The sequence below is a fragment of the Gambusia affinis genome, linkage group LG02, assembly GCF_019740435.1.
Source record: "Gambusia affinis linkage group LG02, SWU_Gaff_1.0, whole genome shotgun sequence".
NCBI classification, from domain to species: domain Eukaryota; kingdom Metazoa; phylum Chordata; class Actinopteri; order Cyprinodontiformes; family Poeciliidae; genus Gambusia; species Gambusia affinis.
In genome coordinates, this window is record NC_057869.1 from 30,496,209 (window position 1) to 30,513,899 (window position 17,691).

Genomic DNA, 17,691 nt, shown 5'->3' on the forward strand with positions numbered 1-17,691 from the left:
CAACATGTTTCACTATTTACTAATTGAGTGAAGTCTAAATTTTTGCACTAAATGTTATCTGGGGGTATCAGCCTAAAATACCATACAACATATTAAATGATGTATTTTTTACCTTCTTCTCTACATTTATGCCCTGCTTGTTTGTCTATGACATTAAAATCTATTAAAATACAAAGAAACGTGTAAACTGTTCCATTACAAAGTGTGATGAAATTCAATGTGTGTGAATACTTTTTCAAATAATTGTAAGCAAAGACATGAAGAGATGTGTCTGATAGGGCAGATTTTGCTCATTGCTCTTGTGCAGATGCAGCTTTATAATTATTATTTTCTTCTTTCAAAAACTGGATTTTATATAACAAGAGTGCACTTTACCTGAGTGTTCTTATTTACTGATTAATTGAAAATCATTTTTGAGTCGGAGAAAACAGCCTGAGACTGAGGGTACTTCAAGTCTTCAGTATTTATTAAATGCCGATTGTACTTGACACAAGATGCACATACTGATTAAAATCTGTTTAGAAATGTTCTTTGGCCTATAAGCTCCATTATACACTCTGTATCCACTTTATTAGGTACACCTGATCACTCGCAAAGAGCGAATCAACCAATCGCATTGCAGCAATGCATTTGAGCACAGGAGAGACAACTAGTGTATGTTCAACTGAACCGCCTGAATGGGGAACAAATGGGATTTTAGTGACTTTAAACATGTTATGTTTGATAGAACCAGAGGACTCAGAGGTCAGTCTGAGGACTTCACAAACTGCTGAACTACTTGGATTTACCGGTACACAAACAACCATTTATGGAGAACATTTTAAAAAGAGAAAGTATTCAGTGAGCAACAATTAAATCTGCAGCAGGTCATTTTTTTTAAATATGTGTTTTTTTTAACATACTTGCTAAAACTGTCACCATGTCCTGACAGTATAGTATGAGACAGATAATTGAGTTCCTGTTCATCCTCCCTGTGATCCTAATGCCATCTACAGAAATACACTGCTGCTGGTACAAAGCAATCAATCAGAGCCAGGGGGAGGGTCTTACAGTGTCATTCTCATGTACGCACCGCTGTGTTTGCTATATATTTCTCGTCTTTTTTCTTCTATTTGTAGACTCTGGAAGGGGTTTAATGATGAAAGACTATAGAAAGATTTCTTGCAAATTTTCAAAAGTACAAACACAAAATGATTGTTTGGATTGTTGAAATCATCAACTGTCAGAGACTCAGGAACTGCCTGAAAAACCATCACTACTTCTGCCCTCTGATGTCCGTCTTAGACATGAGCATTTTGTAGATTAACTCAATTAAACCCTCATTGGTGGTTTGCATGTAGATCTAAATACATCTGAATTGGATCATTCCTTCCAGCTGCTTATTTTACTGCCCAACCATTACTGTCATTTAATGTATAACCCCGTATTTCAGTCTGATTGAACCGCAGGAACCTATTTTGCTCTCATCTCATATACGGCTACATTACACCCCCTGCAGCTACAATTACAGCAATGAGTTCCTAACAGCTTTCCATAAACACACCATCTGGTCATAAACCATGCTAGCTGCTGTTTGCATGAGTCTGTCCTTGTTCTCGCTCGTCATTATGAACCTTCCGTGTAAAACTAAACAGCCTCAGTTCACTAGGAGAACACAGTTTAACTCGAGTCCCTTTTCGGTCCTCCAACCCCCCATCTTAACGCTCTCATCTGGAATGTAATTAGCGCAGCAGCAAGAAGCTTAGTGCTGCCCCCTGCTCTCAGCCACCGCAGAGGTAACCGTGAGGCAGCCTCAAATCCCCACAGCCTGACAGGATTATCTGAGAGGGAAGGGAACCCATGTCACACACACACACACATTTACATTCGCAGTGCAGACGTCTTCTTCTGCTGCCTTAATATCCATGTCCTTCACTAGCTGTGCCATTCCACTATGTGTCTAACTGGATAAGATCAAAATGATCTTTTTTTTTTTTTGCCCACTGCCTGGGTGGACATAATACAACAACTCCTGAGTCCTGGAGAAAGCAAGTGATAATCTATTAGAAACACCTTAGCCTGGTCCATTTTGATAGGTTCTGTTCAACAGGAGAGTGTTACCCAGGGCTAATGAAAAAACAAAACCTCCCAGTTCACGAGGAAATTTCTCTACAATTCAAAGGATCCTACAAAATCTGACATCTCCAACTCCTGTGCATCGTCATTTCTACAGCCACTATTTTATTCACATGACTTGAAAACGGCGATGTGACTAACATACGGCTAAGTGTTTCGAAAGGCTGGACTGCTGCATGATGAAGAGGTCGCCACGAGCCTATGAGCGAGACGGAAGGATTATTAAGAGTATGGCTGGAACGATTAATCACGATGAATCAATAATTGAAGTAATTATGAACTAAATTAGTAATTCAAATACAGACTCAACAAATGATAATTTGCTGAAAAACAGTACAGAGCAGTAATTAAGCCAAAACTGTACAAAATATGCATACATTTTGAATTTAATTTATTAAAATGTTTTACCCAAAACACCTCCAGTGACATAGTTTTACTTTGAACTGGTTCAGATAGAATGCTTCATTATTGCACTTCAGGCAAAAAAAAAAAATTAAAATAATTGAATTATTTGTTTATTTACACCTTGGAATTTATTTCCAATATTATATTCAGAAAGACTGAAGTGATTCAATGAAAATTCTGTAGAATGTGCCAATTTTTCTATCCAATTAATCAATTAATCGTCAGAGTAATCTAGTGCTAAAATAATTTAGTTGCATCCCTAAATTGAGAATAACAATGAAATAAAGACGGGCAGAAACGCACAAAAACATTTTATAATTACTTGATAATGCCATGAAATGGCACTATTTGCATGGAAAAAACATAGTACTGCCCCTGTAAAAGACTTCTTACTTGCTTGAACTTCAACCCAGTTTTATGTTGTCGAGTTCCCAAGAGAAAAAAACGCATCAAATAAAGTTAGCAACAGTTCCTGTTGCCCAATTTCTTTCCCCTGCTTCGGTTTTTAATAATACTCTTCTTTGCCCATTGTTCCCTTGGCGCCACCTCTTGGTTAGGAGCTAATTATCACACATTTACAGTCAAGAAAAGTTTGTGTAGTCTCAGAAATGTGGCCTGCCTCTGGGTGACCGGGGGGACCGTACGGACCCTCATGGTGTGGTACAGATGGCCAAAAGTACATGACATGGGTCTGGAGGAGCACCGACGGTCCGGTGGACCACATTCTTATGAAAGTGACCAGGGAATTAAAGACATTGATTTGCATTTGGCCTGGTTTTTGTTCAATGAATAATTAACAGTGTCATGTACAGAATAGTTGTTCATCTGAGCCCATATTTCAACCCATTTCAAGTCTTAAATGGACCAGATGTTTTATTTTATTTTTATTATGTCCTGGTTAGAAAAACCTGAGAGCTGAAGGAGAGTGTGGTTTCTTTTAAATAACATGCACACTGGGGAGGTATATGATTAGGAGCAGCTTAATAATTCAAGGCCCTACCCAGCCGCCATCTCCAACAATATGACCCAAATGAAATTGACTGAAAAAAGAGGTTTCATAGACAGACATCTGCTAAAATATTTTTCTCAGTTCAGTAATGTCTTCATGAAACAGTAGAAAAACTTATCTTTTCAAGCTCAGAAGATTTTTGAAACATCATCTAAAATAGTCAATAGACATTCACTAAGATTCTAATAAGAAATCCAATTTTAAGTTCATGTTTCATCTTTTCCTACAGCTTGCATAAGTCATGCTGTGAATAAATCAGTTTGTTTCTGTTCTCAGTTCATGTTTTCAGCAGCACTGACAGGTTTCAGACCTGGGGATAATCCATACCCAATAAGTACTTCCTACTACTCACCCCAGCACCAGTTCAGCCTGAATCCTCATCCATCTAGCAGAACAGTAAGCAATAGAGGTGTCCGTTAAAACTTAGTGTGATAAATACGTAGACCTTCAACCCATCACCCATTAGGTGCTAAAAAACCCCCCAACTTTTAGCACTACAGCAGAAGTAGTATTAGTAAAAAGTAGCCCCTGGTTCTAGGCTTGGTTTTGTACAGAAGGTTCAAATCCTTGGCTATTGAGAAACAATTGCTTGCTGGATGCATGGACTCTGTTGAAGTGATGGAAACACTTTCACCTCCACAAACTATCGCCATTGCTTTTTCCCAGTCGGCCATATTTGGTTACTCTTAACTTAAGTTTGACCTCGATAGGTTTTGCGAGATTTCCTGTGTGGCATCTGATAAGTGTGGGGTCTCTCAGCCTTTGAAAATCAACCGACAATTGTAAAAGCTTGCTGTGTAAACCAGGCATAGTGCTATACGAGTCTCAATCCACAGTTCCTAATTGCTTTCTGGACTCTACTGTTGCCATGGACAGAGACCATTGTCTCCAGGCTGCAGCGGTACTCCTGTTGGAGAAGAAACCGCTCACCGTCAGGGGACTCAGTCTACATAAACATCCCGGGTTTCAGGCGCACATAACAAACAGCCTATACAGCTAAAAGGGCTAAATTCTGGAGAAATAAATATCCCCACAGTTGAAACTCACCTTTAAAGACTTGCAGCTTTATTTGCAGGCCACAAATAAGCAAAATTTCTTCCGGTACACAATTCTTCACTACTTTGCAAAGCCTATTACAGAATCTTATAATAAAATGATATAAGTTGATGTGTGGCAAAAACCTGGAAAAGTTTAAGAACAATGAATATTTCTCCAATGCAATGTATGTGTTGGAGCTCCAAAATACAGAGCAACAGCATGGGGCCACTCCAAATCAGAGCACTGCTTCTGCTCCCATCAGGCTGAGCTTCTTCAAGCCCAGAGCCCCAGAGACCCCGAGGTGGGTTAGAGCTTCTCCAGCAGCTGGGCTCCTTCCACCACTCCTATGTCTTATTCATGGCGACCCATCGTCTCTCATCACTCATCAGCCAGACTCCCCCACGAACCGGCGTCACACACACACACACACACACACACACGCACACACATGAACACCCACACTAATCAAGGACATCAGGCGAAGCGAAGCTTGATCTAGCGAAACAAGCTAATCAAATTTGCATCAATATAATGGGTGCTCCAGATCTGTAAATTTGGGTGCATGTGTGAGAGCATGTGTGTAAGTACCTAATCCAGGTCATCAGCTCCACTGTGTCTGGATCATAGAACTCCCTCAGCTCTGATAGCTCCTCCATCAGCTTAGGCCAGAACTACAGAGGGAGAGAAGGGGGAGAGGAGGAAGAAGAAGGAGAGATGGAAAGCCATAAGTTTACATTCATTAAGACACAAAGACCAACAACAAACCTATTCACACTTAAAACTGCACTCATTGAAAGAGGTGCATCTCAACTGATTAGAACAACCTCAAAAAGTTATTGACACCAGCAATTCAATTTCAAACAGTAAACCTTTAAAATACAAATGTTATATCAGCTTGTTATGCATTTTATGCTTTTATATCTGCTAATTTGGTGATTATCACTTACAGATAATTAAAACCAAATTTCATTGAATTGTTGATTATTTCTAAAACCAATAAAATGCCTTTCCAATACAGAAATGTGGACCTACTGGACAGTAAGGAAACTGTCAGGGTTTCCCCCAGAAAACATGCCAATCCTGATGGTCGAGGTGTTGGGGCACCCCGACCTCCAGCGCCTCACCAGGTGTTTGCATTAAAAAAAGGTTAAAATTGACAGAAAATTTGAAAATATGACTATGTAACTAAGTGTAACCGGATGACATTATTGAAAATACTTGAACACCAACTATAGGGTTGTAAAAATGGCAAATACCAAAAATTACAAAGAAAATAAAAAATATTACTTTTTACACTTTGGCTAAATCCTAATTAAGTAATCAACCTGTGGATCTTAAAATAAGCTATGTAATGCTGGTCACACTTAAAAGCAAAAATAAATAAAAAGGAATATTATATAAACGGACAATATTGACTATTTGTATGCTTTGATAATGTTGATAGGGTACTAAATCTAAGTTTGTATAGTATTACGTTTTCTTGTGTTATCTTAAATTCACCATTTTGTTCAATAATGTCTGCAGCTTGATGTGGGATTTTGATTTGCTGGTTGTGATTGGTTTTTACTTTGACTGAATGAAAAAGACCTGTCTATGATGATGTGGTCCATTATATTCATTTTATCAAGTTACAGCGCATACACACAGCCAAGTGTAACGAGAGTATGTGAGATGTACACACACACATCTACATTCATCTTTGTTCACAGAAATATGCTCTCACAGTCTCAATGCATGGTCAACGCCAACGTTGGTACAGTACTCTGAAAAGACAACCTTCACGGACGGATCATTTACATGATCTCTGAATCACAGAATTTAGCATAAAAACATAGAATATCACAGAATTTGGTTATTTGTGAGCATCATAAACCAAATCTCTGAAGATGGAGGTGTTGTATAGGTGATCCACAGTAAAGGACAACTAAAGAGAGCATGACTTCTCTGCTGTTGTCTCTCAGCCTGGCTGTTTTGTGACCTAATCTGAAGGCTGAGCTCTCCTTCACACATTACAGACTGGCAATCTGTCCATTCTGGAGAATTACACACTGACCGTTGGGCTGCCTGGGTCATTCCCCAATAAGTTACACTGAGCTGGTCCTGGCTCTTTGAAGGAGAGCAGGACAAGTGAGGCTGAAGTTAGCTGAATGGACTAATCATAAGTTAAAGGGGCAGCATTATGTAAAATCAACTTTTTTGAGCTTTACGCCATGTTATAATGTTTCTCCCTCATCAAAAACATACTTAAAGCGTTGCCTTGATTCTTTCATGGGTGGTTGAGAAATCCTTTAATCTCCATGGCAACCATTTTGCTGTTCAAAATGCCTGGTTGACTTCCCTTTAAGAGCTCCTACTTGAAGAGGCAGTTTCTAAGCTTTCACCTCACAGAGTAGACCCCTCCCATGACTCCATCACCCAGCTCCTTCAGACTAGCCGGCACCAATTAGCAAACATCTGGTGGGACTGCACTAGATGTTTGCAGCTGTGAATCTCATTATATGAGTTACTTCTCATAACGATAATCTGGTAAAAATGTTGTTAAAGCGGCAAAAGAGGTTTGACGACTTCCTGAAGTTGTACTTTAATAAAGAGCTGGAGTTTTTAGAGACTGAGGCCTGATTTCAAGGAGCTAAATTACAAAGTCAAATTTCATTCAAATCATACTTAATATATACATTATCTTTCTAATAATATACATTAGCATAGGTACTTGATTGTGGTACAAAATGGCGCTATGAGCCTGGAAAACACAAAGAAATTGCCCCTTTAAGAAACAGACTCCTAAAATAAGAGCTGTGCTTCATGGAGATATGAAGTTGAGTTTTGTCAAACCTTTGAAAGGAATCATCTCTGCCTGTGTTGACTATACTTTGTTGGCTGAAGGAAATATTAAGAAAAAAAAGTAAAAATCTCAAAGCTTTTAGGCCTCCATCACAGAGGCATATTCCTAAAGATCAACCAAATTATTGACTGATATAGCAGGACAGAGGAGGATTCCCCTAATCTGGTAATGGTTAGGAACAGAGCGCAAAATCACACTTCCTCTAATTTTCAACTTGCAGTTACAGACAACTAGTCAGGCAGTGACAGAAACTGCTCTCTGTGACCTTATACTCCACATAGACAGCAGGTGATCCTAAAGAAACATGGGAAACACAACACATTTACTGCACTTTAGCTTCAGCAATTTATCTTATTTTTTCTTGTGTTCAAAGTAAGGCACTTTACATTGCTTAAAGTTTAAATGTCTTATAAAGTTAGGCTTTGTTTATTTCTTCCTTGAGGTGATTTAGCCTTGCTCACAGCATTTGTTAAGGTCTGTTCAAACTGACCGAGGATTAGTGATGGGTCTGCCAATAGGACAACAATCATAAAGCAGCAGGAAAACTGCCTACCTTATAATACAGCCAGCCAATCATCAGCACTGGAACTGCATATCTGATAAACCGCAGCTGCAAACAGAGAGGATAACAAAAAATACTGAGGTGTAAAGTTAGATGTACAAAATGAGAAGAGTCAAAAACATAGGTGGCTCTTGGAAAACATGTAAGGCAACATAAGACAGGGTTGAGAAACAGAGCAGCTCTGTTCCCCAACTATCAAGAATTTAATTCCTGCTGTGGTCATGTTAGGACCACACTGACACCTAGTGGTGAGGTGCAGAGGGCAGCATTATGAGTCACACACATTAAACAACAAATCATTTAAAACTTTCACATAGAAGCACATTAATTTATACAAATCAAGGAGGTTCTATTTACTGAAAATTTAAAAAATATAAAAACTGTGCAATACTAAATCAAAGTGAAAAATAAAAACATACAGAGAAAACTAGACTTGGACATGAAAGAGAGGCTTGTACCAGAACTTTAGTGTTGCAGCGGAGAGCTTTGAGAAGCAGAGCCCACAGGTCGGTCCCACACACACCATACGCCGCGACTGCACACATGTGGCCTGTCCAAATGTATTTCATTCTGCGAGAAAATACATGAGTGGTGTCAAGTTTCTGATCTGAAAACAGAAAAACAGTCCAAGTTCCCATCATGGAGATAAAAAGAGGAACGCAGCATGGAAATCTGAACTCCAAGCTCTTCAGCCTTTATCTTGGCAACAGAAGCTTAGTATTGGTGTTGAAAATGGGGAACTTAAAGTTGGTAGAAAAAAATAAAAAAATGTTGGTCCAGAGCTTATTATTCGGGAGCAGCCTTTGAAGCAAAAGGGAAAGATGAAACAGGAGAGTGAACAAGGTGAGATCATGGCACAGAGGTTCACTGGTATGTCGAGGATGAGGCTGAAAGAGGAGAAGAAATATGTCTGTTTAATGCAAAGCGGCTGTTTGACAGACACTGCTTTCTGCTCTTTTGGCCTTTCGTTCTTAATCAACTTGTCTGAGAAAGTGCTGACATCAGACGTGGCGCTTTTTTCCAAATACAACTTGCATCGTGTTAAAAGCTTCTGTGGTTCGGTGAGAACTAAGTCAACACCTGGACTGCAAAAGGAATCTGTTTTATAAACTGTTTGCTTCCATTAGATTTTTCATTAATTGAAGCGTCCCTGACTTCAGTCTCTGTGGTGTCTTGAGTTACTGATGTTCTCTGGTGGATTAACTTTTGAGCGACAGTTTTTGTGCCTGATGAAGAAAACATCATTTGTCGATGTTCAAAACTTAACATTGACCCCTCCTCTAAAGGTGGAACAGAGGAGGGAAACACAAACAGCTCCTCTTCAAAGCAGCTTTGTTCTTCCAGTGCGACCTGCTCCGTTTGGTGACCACATTGAAAGTAGCAGAAGGTAAATTTTAGTTGGTGCTGACCCAATGTGGAATACTGTAAATCTCATCACAACACACTGCTGTTTTCCAAAGCCACAAGATTTTTACTCCTCTCAAAACTGGAACCTTATTTTGTAAGTGCACTGATAAGAAATCTCTCAATGCAAAATCTCTTGTTGTGATTAAACATCACTGGAAGGATCTTATAGTAAAGTTCATAATGTGGTTTTAAATTACAATTCTTTATAATTCAGTACTAATTAGATGCTAAAATACTAAAATTAGATGTATGGAACCATAGAAGCTTATCATTATCATTGTTATGATAATAATATCATGATAATGGATGATTCATTATCATCAATAATAATATTTTTGCCCTTTTTCAACTTTTGCATTTGTAAAATGAAATTGAATCCTTTCAGCAATTTGCATCTTTAGCTAAATGAAGCAAATTAACAAAACTGACAAATAAATGTCCAAACATCACTGGAAATTATCTACAATTGATGGCAGTTACCCAACACGACTGCAGACAATCAAAATATGATTCAGCAAGTAGATTAAAGAGTGCATACACAGCCAGGTGATTGGATCTGCTTTAGTATTCACATTTCTTCTCCTGACATTTGTTTTTTAGTTGGACTGAACATCACACATTGTCACATCAAAGCTGCAAAAAGTTTGAAAATGATTCATCATGGTTTCATATTTTTACATCAGAAAACTTGGCACTTTAAAAGAGCTTTTGACAGACACTGTATGTTTGACAGCAGAGTGCTTTTGGTGTGCCTTTAAAAATGGCTTATCATTTAAAATCTAGATTTAGTTTCAACCTAAAATAAAGCAGGATGAAAGAGAAAAGTAATTGCGATGCTAAGCAGAAACCTGACAGTTCCAGGTGGCGAGTAAAACTGATCAGAGCATAATATTTTTTAAATAATTGAAAAAGTAATAATAATTTCCTCTGCTTTCAGGCTTTCGTATAACTAAAACAATGATGATGAAAACACAAAACCTATCACTCAATGTCATAAATATTACAGTTCACCAAATGCAAAGACAAATATATAAATACCTTGGTATTTTGTTACATTTTCATGATCTAATTAACAGACAAATAATCGGATCCTGCTGCTTGCAAACTTCTTCCATTTCTGAAGCAAGGAGAACACAAAGCTTTTCAGCTCATGACCTTGTTTGTGAGGCCTAGAGATGCACTGTAATCTGGGACACCTGAATCAGGCAACACACCCAAAACCCATTCCTATAAAATAAACCCACCACAATGGGACTCCGGTCCAGTCACAGGAGAATGTTTCCAACATGTTATCACTTTTTTCAGTATGTTATTTGATTTTGTGTCGCTTGTTTTTACAGAAAAGCTTTAGATCTAGTCTGCAATGCAACATAATGAGAAAAAAGTGAAGGAGGGTGAACAGTTGCTGCTGCCTCTCTGAACTGTTGTGTGTCAAATCTAATATTAATGGACACAGAGCATAGACATTAACCATAACAATCCGTGAGGATCTTTAGTTTTGCTGTGACTGTCTTTCCTTACCATAAAAAAAAAGAAGAAACAGTATAAAGCTGAAAGTACTTGGAGGTGATCAAGGCTTCTGAAGGGACCAATTAACCGACTTAGTGAAATGGACAGAAGAGGTACTTGTGCATGACTACGGCTGATTAAGTTATGAAATAAAAATAAGACTTGAAGCACATCTGTGTGAGAGCGAGTCTGGGGCAGTGATTTATGTTTCTGCTGGTGGGCAGTCACTAGCTAATCAACCACCTCATGTCCAGGCAACCGCTTATTAACAAAAGCTTGAAAACATGGAACCGTAATGAACTGTATCTTCTGTTCATGTGAGAAATGTTGATCTTCCTGATATACTTGAACTTAATCTCTGCTCTGGCTTAGCTGTTGTCAGCCGGTTGCCATGGTAATAGCTGTGCATATGGTTTTGAGTTATTCTTCACCTGTTTGTTTTTTTTGTGCTATTTTTCCTTTGCTGTGGCAAACTGCAGCAGCTGAAATTTCTAAAAGTTCAACAAACAATAAAAACTACTCTAACTTCCTCATTTATTCGAAGACATCACAAATAATAATAGTCATCAAGTAAGACAACATTTTTCATAAGGTATTTAACATACTGTTTCTTGCTGAGGTAATTATGTAAAAATAAATTAATTGTCCAGTATAAAACATAAATTTGTTGTTTCTGTCAGTCCTTGAAAGAAATGACAGAAACCAAAGAGTTTATAGAGTTATAGATCTAGGAATAATACATAGTTTACATATCAAAACAGTAATTTTCACTTTAATTTAAGCCACATCTTATGAAAATTGAATAAAGAAGAACGCTATAAACATTTTTGTGACAGATTCCTGCTCATCCCACATCGGAACTGTTGGTTTATGGATATGACTCAATGCCTAGTAAAAGTGCCTCCGGCTAGCTATAGCGGCTGCTAGGCGCGGTGATGTTTATCAGTGGTGCTAGCCACGCTTGCATGACTGGTGCTCAGGAATCAGCGCCTATGCCTGGAAGTGTGAATGTATACGTGTTCTGCTGCCTCAGCAATTTAGAGTTTACCTCATGGTGCTGAAAGCCAGGAGACCATAGAGCACAGAGTGCAGCAGGTTGTAGGCCACATCTGGCCGGAAAGCATCCACATGTCCCCCTGCAGCTGTTCTCTTCTCTTCCTCCCAGCCTCCTTTAGGCCTAATGGGAAACAAAAACCAGACATTAAAGCAGAAAAGAAGCACGTTACCAAAAGCCAACGGAAAATACATAAAACATCACATCCAGACGCTGGAGAGGAGAGGCAGGACGGACGGCAGGTGGGCGGAATTTATATTGTTCTGATTATTCAGATTTCAGTAGCTCTTGTTCAGATTTCATTAGCAGCTTGCGCGCAAGTGGACATGTAACGATGCACACCCACGACCGTTTCTGTCTGCAGGAGTCAGCGCGCATACAAACAGAGAGACGCCCCGAAGGCGGTGATATTACTCCCACGATGTGGCCTCCTGCACTGAATCAGACGGACACTGGCTTCCATTTGAATACAAATCAAATCCGGCTCCCCTGACTGCGTGAGGTTGGCTATACTGGATTAAATTAATTCCTGAATTGGCAAATAGCCCTTTGTTCTGTGAGGTTAGTATTCCAGCCGTCCAGCGGCGCAGGGCGAGTTGAAATGCTAATTTGATTAGTTGAGAGCAGCCTATCACCTTGCACCACAGGCAAATGAAGCTGGGAGAGGCAGCTGGTGGATGCTGCTGCTTTTTCAGAGCATGGAGGGAAATCCAAGGGTAGAGGAAAACAGGGTGACCTCTGGTTTAGGTTTTCCTTCTACTAACATAAACCCTCATCTCAACTGCCATGCTAATATCTCTTTATTTTACAAAGTGGTGTCTGATTTATTAATTAGAAACACAACTTTGTCTCATGGGACAATCCAGTAAAATTTACTACAATTTTAGAATTTTGGTAAATTCTGAAATTTAATTAAATGCAGTTACTACATGCAGTTTTCTTCTTTAAGAATATGGAGTCCTGAAGAAGACTATTTCAAGTGGGAATCTTTTGCAAGAACAATATTTGTGCTTGAGCCACTATATATGCAGTGCCCTGTATTCACAACCAGACAGCTGCCTAAAAAATAAGCAATAAATATTTCTGGTAACACTTCATTTGAAGGGGAGTGCATAAGACTGGTATGACTGACATAAATATAACATAGCTCTTGTCATAAACATAAAGGAGTCTTTATGGATATTTATGAATGTTATTATGAAGTGGCATTCGGTAAATAATAGTTTTAATGCAAAGTTGCTTTAAAAGTTGCAGTAAAAGCCCATTAAAAATGCCAACTTTGCATGATTTGGTAAATAGTGACATATTAATGCAAAGTTGGCACTTTTTTTTTCTCCATTTTTTTTCTCCGAAGAGTTTTTGCGGCGCTAGTGGCTAGTATTTGTGTGACAGTAGGCAGACAGGAAAGCGGGTGAGGAGAGGGGGGAAGACATGCGGCAAAGGTCATCGGGACCAGGAGTCGAACCCGCGACGTCCGCGTCGAGGACTAAGGCCTCCAAACGTGGGGCATGCACCAAATAACCTCTGCACCAAATGTTCTGGTTTTGCTCACCAGGGGGCACTACTTATTCCTAATACATAGATTATTCTTCTCTGATTAATCTACTTGATTATTCAAGTGCACTATTTCTGATCTTAGTTTTCTTTTACTAGCTTAATCAGCTACTACAGTACGGGACAATTTTTTAAATTCAATTACTCGATTAATCGTCAGAATAATTAATAACGAGAAGCCACTGAAGCAACCGTTCAGAACGGAAAACAGAAAATATAATGTGGGCCAGAGAGACAAAATCAGAACTGTTTCACAGATTATCATACAGAGAGAATGGGATACCGGATCATATTTAGGTAGTAAAGAACCGATGTATTATTCAGCACAAGTTTCTGATCATGGCCACATTGTAAGACGATCCACACACCTAACAATGTGTGTTAGGTCTGCAGATCTGTGTGCGAGACTTTCTGTGTTCCAAGATGCTTCAAATTTAAGAACCATACTGCATGAGTTGTTGCCATCAGAGGCTCAATAGTCCCATTCAGTCTAGTTCAGTTCATCCAGCTCATTCAGCCATTGAGGACAATCAAAATCAACTTGTTTTCATGTTGAAACATTTCCCGCTGAGCATCACGTACCTGAGGTTGTGCAGCACTGCCACTGCCAGCATGCCACTGAGCAGCAGGACAGTGGGGACGTATGGGTACAGCAGCAGGGTGCCAGCCAGGCGCTCCAGAGTGTCCAGTGGCAGCAGCCCAAAGGCCTCCTCACACAGATACAGACTGGCATCAAAGTCCCTGCAGGAGAGGTGATATTATCTGATGTTCTCAACAAAATGTATGATTGGCTATAAATTTGACTTAAAGTGCATAAACTCTGCGGATATGAATGCAAGAAGAGTTTCTCTCTCTGAGTGAACAGGTTTGCACCAGCAGAGTAACACATCCGGTAAAGCTAATTGGGGGAAGCAGCGGTCCACACCACTTCCGTCCAACTTTTCACACTTAGACCAGATTTTTACTTGACACATAGACTCCAATGCAACATTTCCCTCTATGGACCAACGGACTCACGAGATCCAGTATTCATGTGAGAGTATGTACCGGAAATCAAAGCTACAAACTCAGAGCAAATAAGCTTGAATAAAACCGCCGTTTCACTCTCTCTTTTTGTTTTTTTTATGTCCGATGGTGGGTAAGCACGCTACTTTTTTTTGCAAATAAAATGTTTCAATTTTATTTGGCTCACTTTCTGTCTCACTCATTACAATTCTATCATTTTGCTCTGTAGCTTCAAACTAAGAGGTTTGTCTTGGTCAGACAGTCACAGTCTCAGTCGCCAGTATTCTGTGAGGTCACCTTGACTTTGACGCGTTCTAATGGCTGCCTACATAATCCGACTCCATTTTCCATTGGACCAGATGCTAAAACGAATCTGTTTGTTTTGGGGCCTAAGTATTGATGCAGTATTTCATCTTTAAAACGACTGTTAGCTTTTTCTTTCAGAGTACTTTCTACTTGCAATATACAGCCCAAGATAAATTAAAGGCTTGGAAAAGCACCTCAAACTGAGAGCTGTGCTCCCACAAATGCAAAGCAGGACTGAAAGGACAGGAGAACGAAACAGTGGGAGAGCAGAAAGAAGTTTGAGTGAGGCAGAGAGAGAAAGAGAGAGGAGCTGAGGGTGAAGCAGAGCACGGAGCCTTGCATTTTCTACAATCTCCTGAATAATTGAAGGGCCAGTTGTGCAGCATCGCATTGGGAGCCGTGTTATTCGCTGGCCCGGAGCAGCCGTCCCGACACGGCAACACACACTGATCGATGAGAGGTCTAGTGGCTTTACCCCGCAATCTATTATTCACACACATTAACGCTGCAGGTGCTATGACACTAGTGCTTAGTGAATAATGTAGTCGCTCTAGATCAAGTGGAAGTTTTGTATCAAGCTCACAGCACACTCACTGTATATACACTCTCAGCCTATGTGAGTCAAATGGTATTTTAGAGAACAGGTGTTTGCAAAAAACCAAGCATTGGATTGAGGTTTGTGTGTTTTATGTGTTCATACCTCGTTGGCCACAAGGCAAACTTTGACTTGATGAATTTAAAAATATGCTCGTCTGATCTGAGCTGAAGAGCTTTCTGTAAACACAAGCACAGATAAGGTCATCACGTCTGGGCTGAGATCAGCCTTCAGAAGCATAAACAGGAGCAGAAACCAGGTGGAAAACATTGCATCATCATTCTGAAGGTCTGAGATGTGTTGAGGAGAGGATGAAAGAAGGGGAGAGAGGACAGGAGGACAACGCAGGGGAAGGACGAGAAGGGAGGCAGAGGAAGATGAACACCTTAGTCAAGGAGTTGATGATGAAGGCGAGCAGGAGAACAAGGATGCTGTGGAGGAGAACTTTGGCCAGACGAACCAGCAGGCCTCCAGTCTTCAAATCAGGCTGCAAAACGAAACACATGGTGTTGATTTTAAACCTAATTGGCCAGATAATAAAGCCTTCAGTTTTTACGCAGACTTTAAATTACTCTCCTTACATGTTTCATGTTTGTTAGAAAATATGGCATTTATCATAAATCCACCGAGTGTTAACTGCTACTGGCAGCAATCAGAGCTGCAGGTCAGCCCAGGAGGAATGATCCTCCCTTCACCAGGCCAGAGAGGCTGAGGAGTTCTGACCTCCTGACTCCTAATTAATGCTAGGATCCCTCTAAAACAGGGGTGTCAAAGTCAAATGGACGGAGGGCCAAATAAAAAATTTAGGTACAAGCCGAGGGCCGGACTGATCGAATGTTCATTGAAATTTTTTTAAATGATGCATATAGTCTAGTGAACCTAATTGAACCTACTGAAAACCTAACAAATATATTGCAATATGATCAGATAAATAAAGCAATATTCTCTTATGGCTCTGTCAGTAATCTTTAATTTTCAACAGACACAACTGAAATATTTTTAAAATATAATTGGATTGAAATACAATAAAATAAAGTGCAAAAAATCTATTAATCAAAAACAACACTTTCATCAAGGAGAAGTAACATGCAGTGAAAACAAATATTAAACTCAGTGTCCACCTTCCTTTTTGCCATTTTTGATGGGTATCTGAAAGTTAATTTTACAGTTATGCTGACGACTGCTGTGCTAATAACCCTTCTAGACCGGACGTGTCGCCAGCGACACATCTAAATTTGCAGTACCGTAATTCCGCCACACGTAGCGCTAAGTGGAAAAATTCCAACGGTTTCTGAAAGGGGAGACGTTGCACTTTCCAGCAAGTATCGGGTTAATACGGTAACTTCGCAGCTGCAGCTGCAGAAAGTGTAATTAATCCGGGGGGCACTCGTTTAATAGACGGTATATTTCGGCAATAACTTGGTGGATATTGAAAGTTCCGGTTGTTATGGATACATGGGTAAGTACATCATCTCACAGAACATTTAAAGAACTACTTACAGTTCAAATAAGGAAGATATTTTTTTTCAGACGGGGTGCCGGCTTGCTGCGGTCATAAATCAAGATCATCCCAAGGGCCGTAAAAAATCTTCTCGCGGGCCGGATGTGGCCCGCGGGCCTTGACTCTGACATATGTGCTCTAAAACAACAGGTTGGAGGGTATAAAACTCTTCTATAGCTCATGTGCGGTAAAATCAGCCCCCACAGTGGGCCACATCACTTCTAAACCTGCCCTTACAACCCCCCCACCAAAACACACATTCCTCTGGAGATTTATTTCTTCTAAAATCATTGCTACAGCAAAAATGTTTTCTTTGTAGTTTGGGCACAAAACCACATAAAATGAACAGCAGCAGACATAGAACACATAGTTTCACTTAAGGGTGCAAACATTCAACTTGCTGTTAATCTGCTTTGTGTCAAGTGAACCAAACAGTTTGAGTAACCTGTTCCCTGACTGGCAGACCCACCCATCAGGTCACATCTGCTCATCTGCGGTTCACAAGTCACAGCACTGTTGCTATATTTAGCAACTTTTCAGACAAAGAATATCTGTATCTGCATTTCAGGCTTTTTAAAGCTCGGTGGTCAGCCAGAAAACTTCAATCAGTGCATCTCAACGTTTAACTTTTGCAACTCGAGTCGACATCTCTGGTCGTTCAACACAAATAATGCAAAATCCTTATTGAGGTTTGCAAAACAATCCTGTTTATGCTACAGTGAGCAGTAAAACCATTATAAATAGTGGCATTACAGACTTTACAAATAGCATGGCCATGATTTAATTTCT

The 17,691-nt window shown here is 39.7% G+C and overlaps 1 protein-coding gene across 3 annotated transcripts in view; it reads right to left on the reverse strand.

Annotated features, from left to right (window-relative positions):
- The window catches only part of dpy19l3 (dpy-19 like C-mannosyltransferase 3), a 56,091-nt gene that overhangs the window by 20,862 nt on the left and 17,538 nt on the right, over positions 1-17,691 (reverse strand). For 2 of the 3 annotated variants that reach the window (XM_044140555.1, XM_044140547.1), the window contains 7 exons: positions 15,787-15,888; positions 15,507-15,580; positions 14,078-14,236; positions 11,936-12,064; positions 8,430-8,541; positions 7,963-8,019; positions 5,156-5,238 (listed from right to left, as the gene is read on the reverse strand). In XM_044140555.1, the coding sequence (XP_043996490.1) occupies positions 5,156-5,238; positions 7,963-8,019; positions 8,430-8,541; positions 11,936-12,064; positions 14,078-14,236; positions 15,507-15,580; positions 15,787-15,888 (716 nt within the window). Of the gene's footprint in view, positions 1-4,675; positions 4,962-5,155; positions 5,239-7,962; positions 8,020-8,429; positions 8,542-11,935; positions 12,065-14,077; positions 14,237-15,506; positions 15,581-15,786; positions 15,889-17,691 lie in introns of those variants that run through there. The other variant, XM_044140563.1, reaches the window with a different exon arrangement.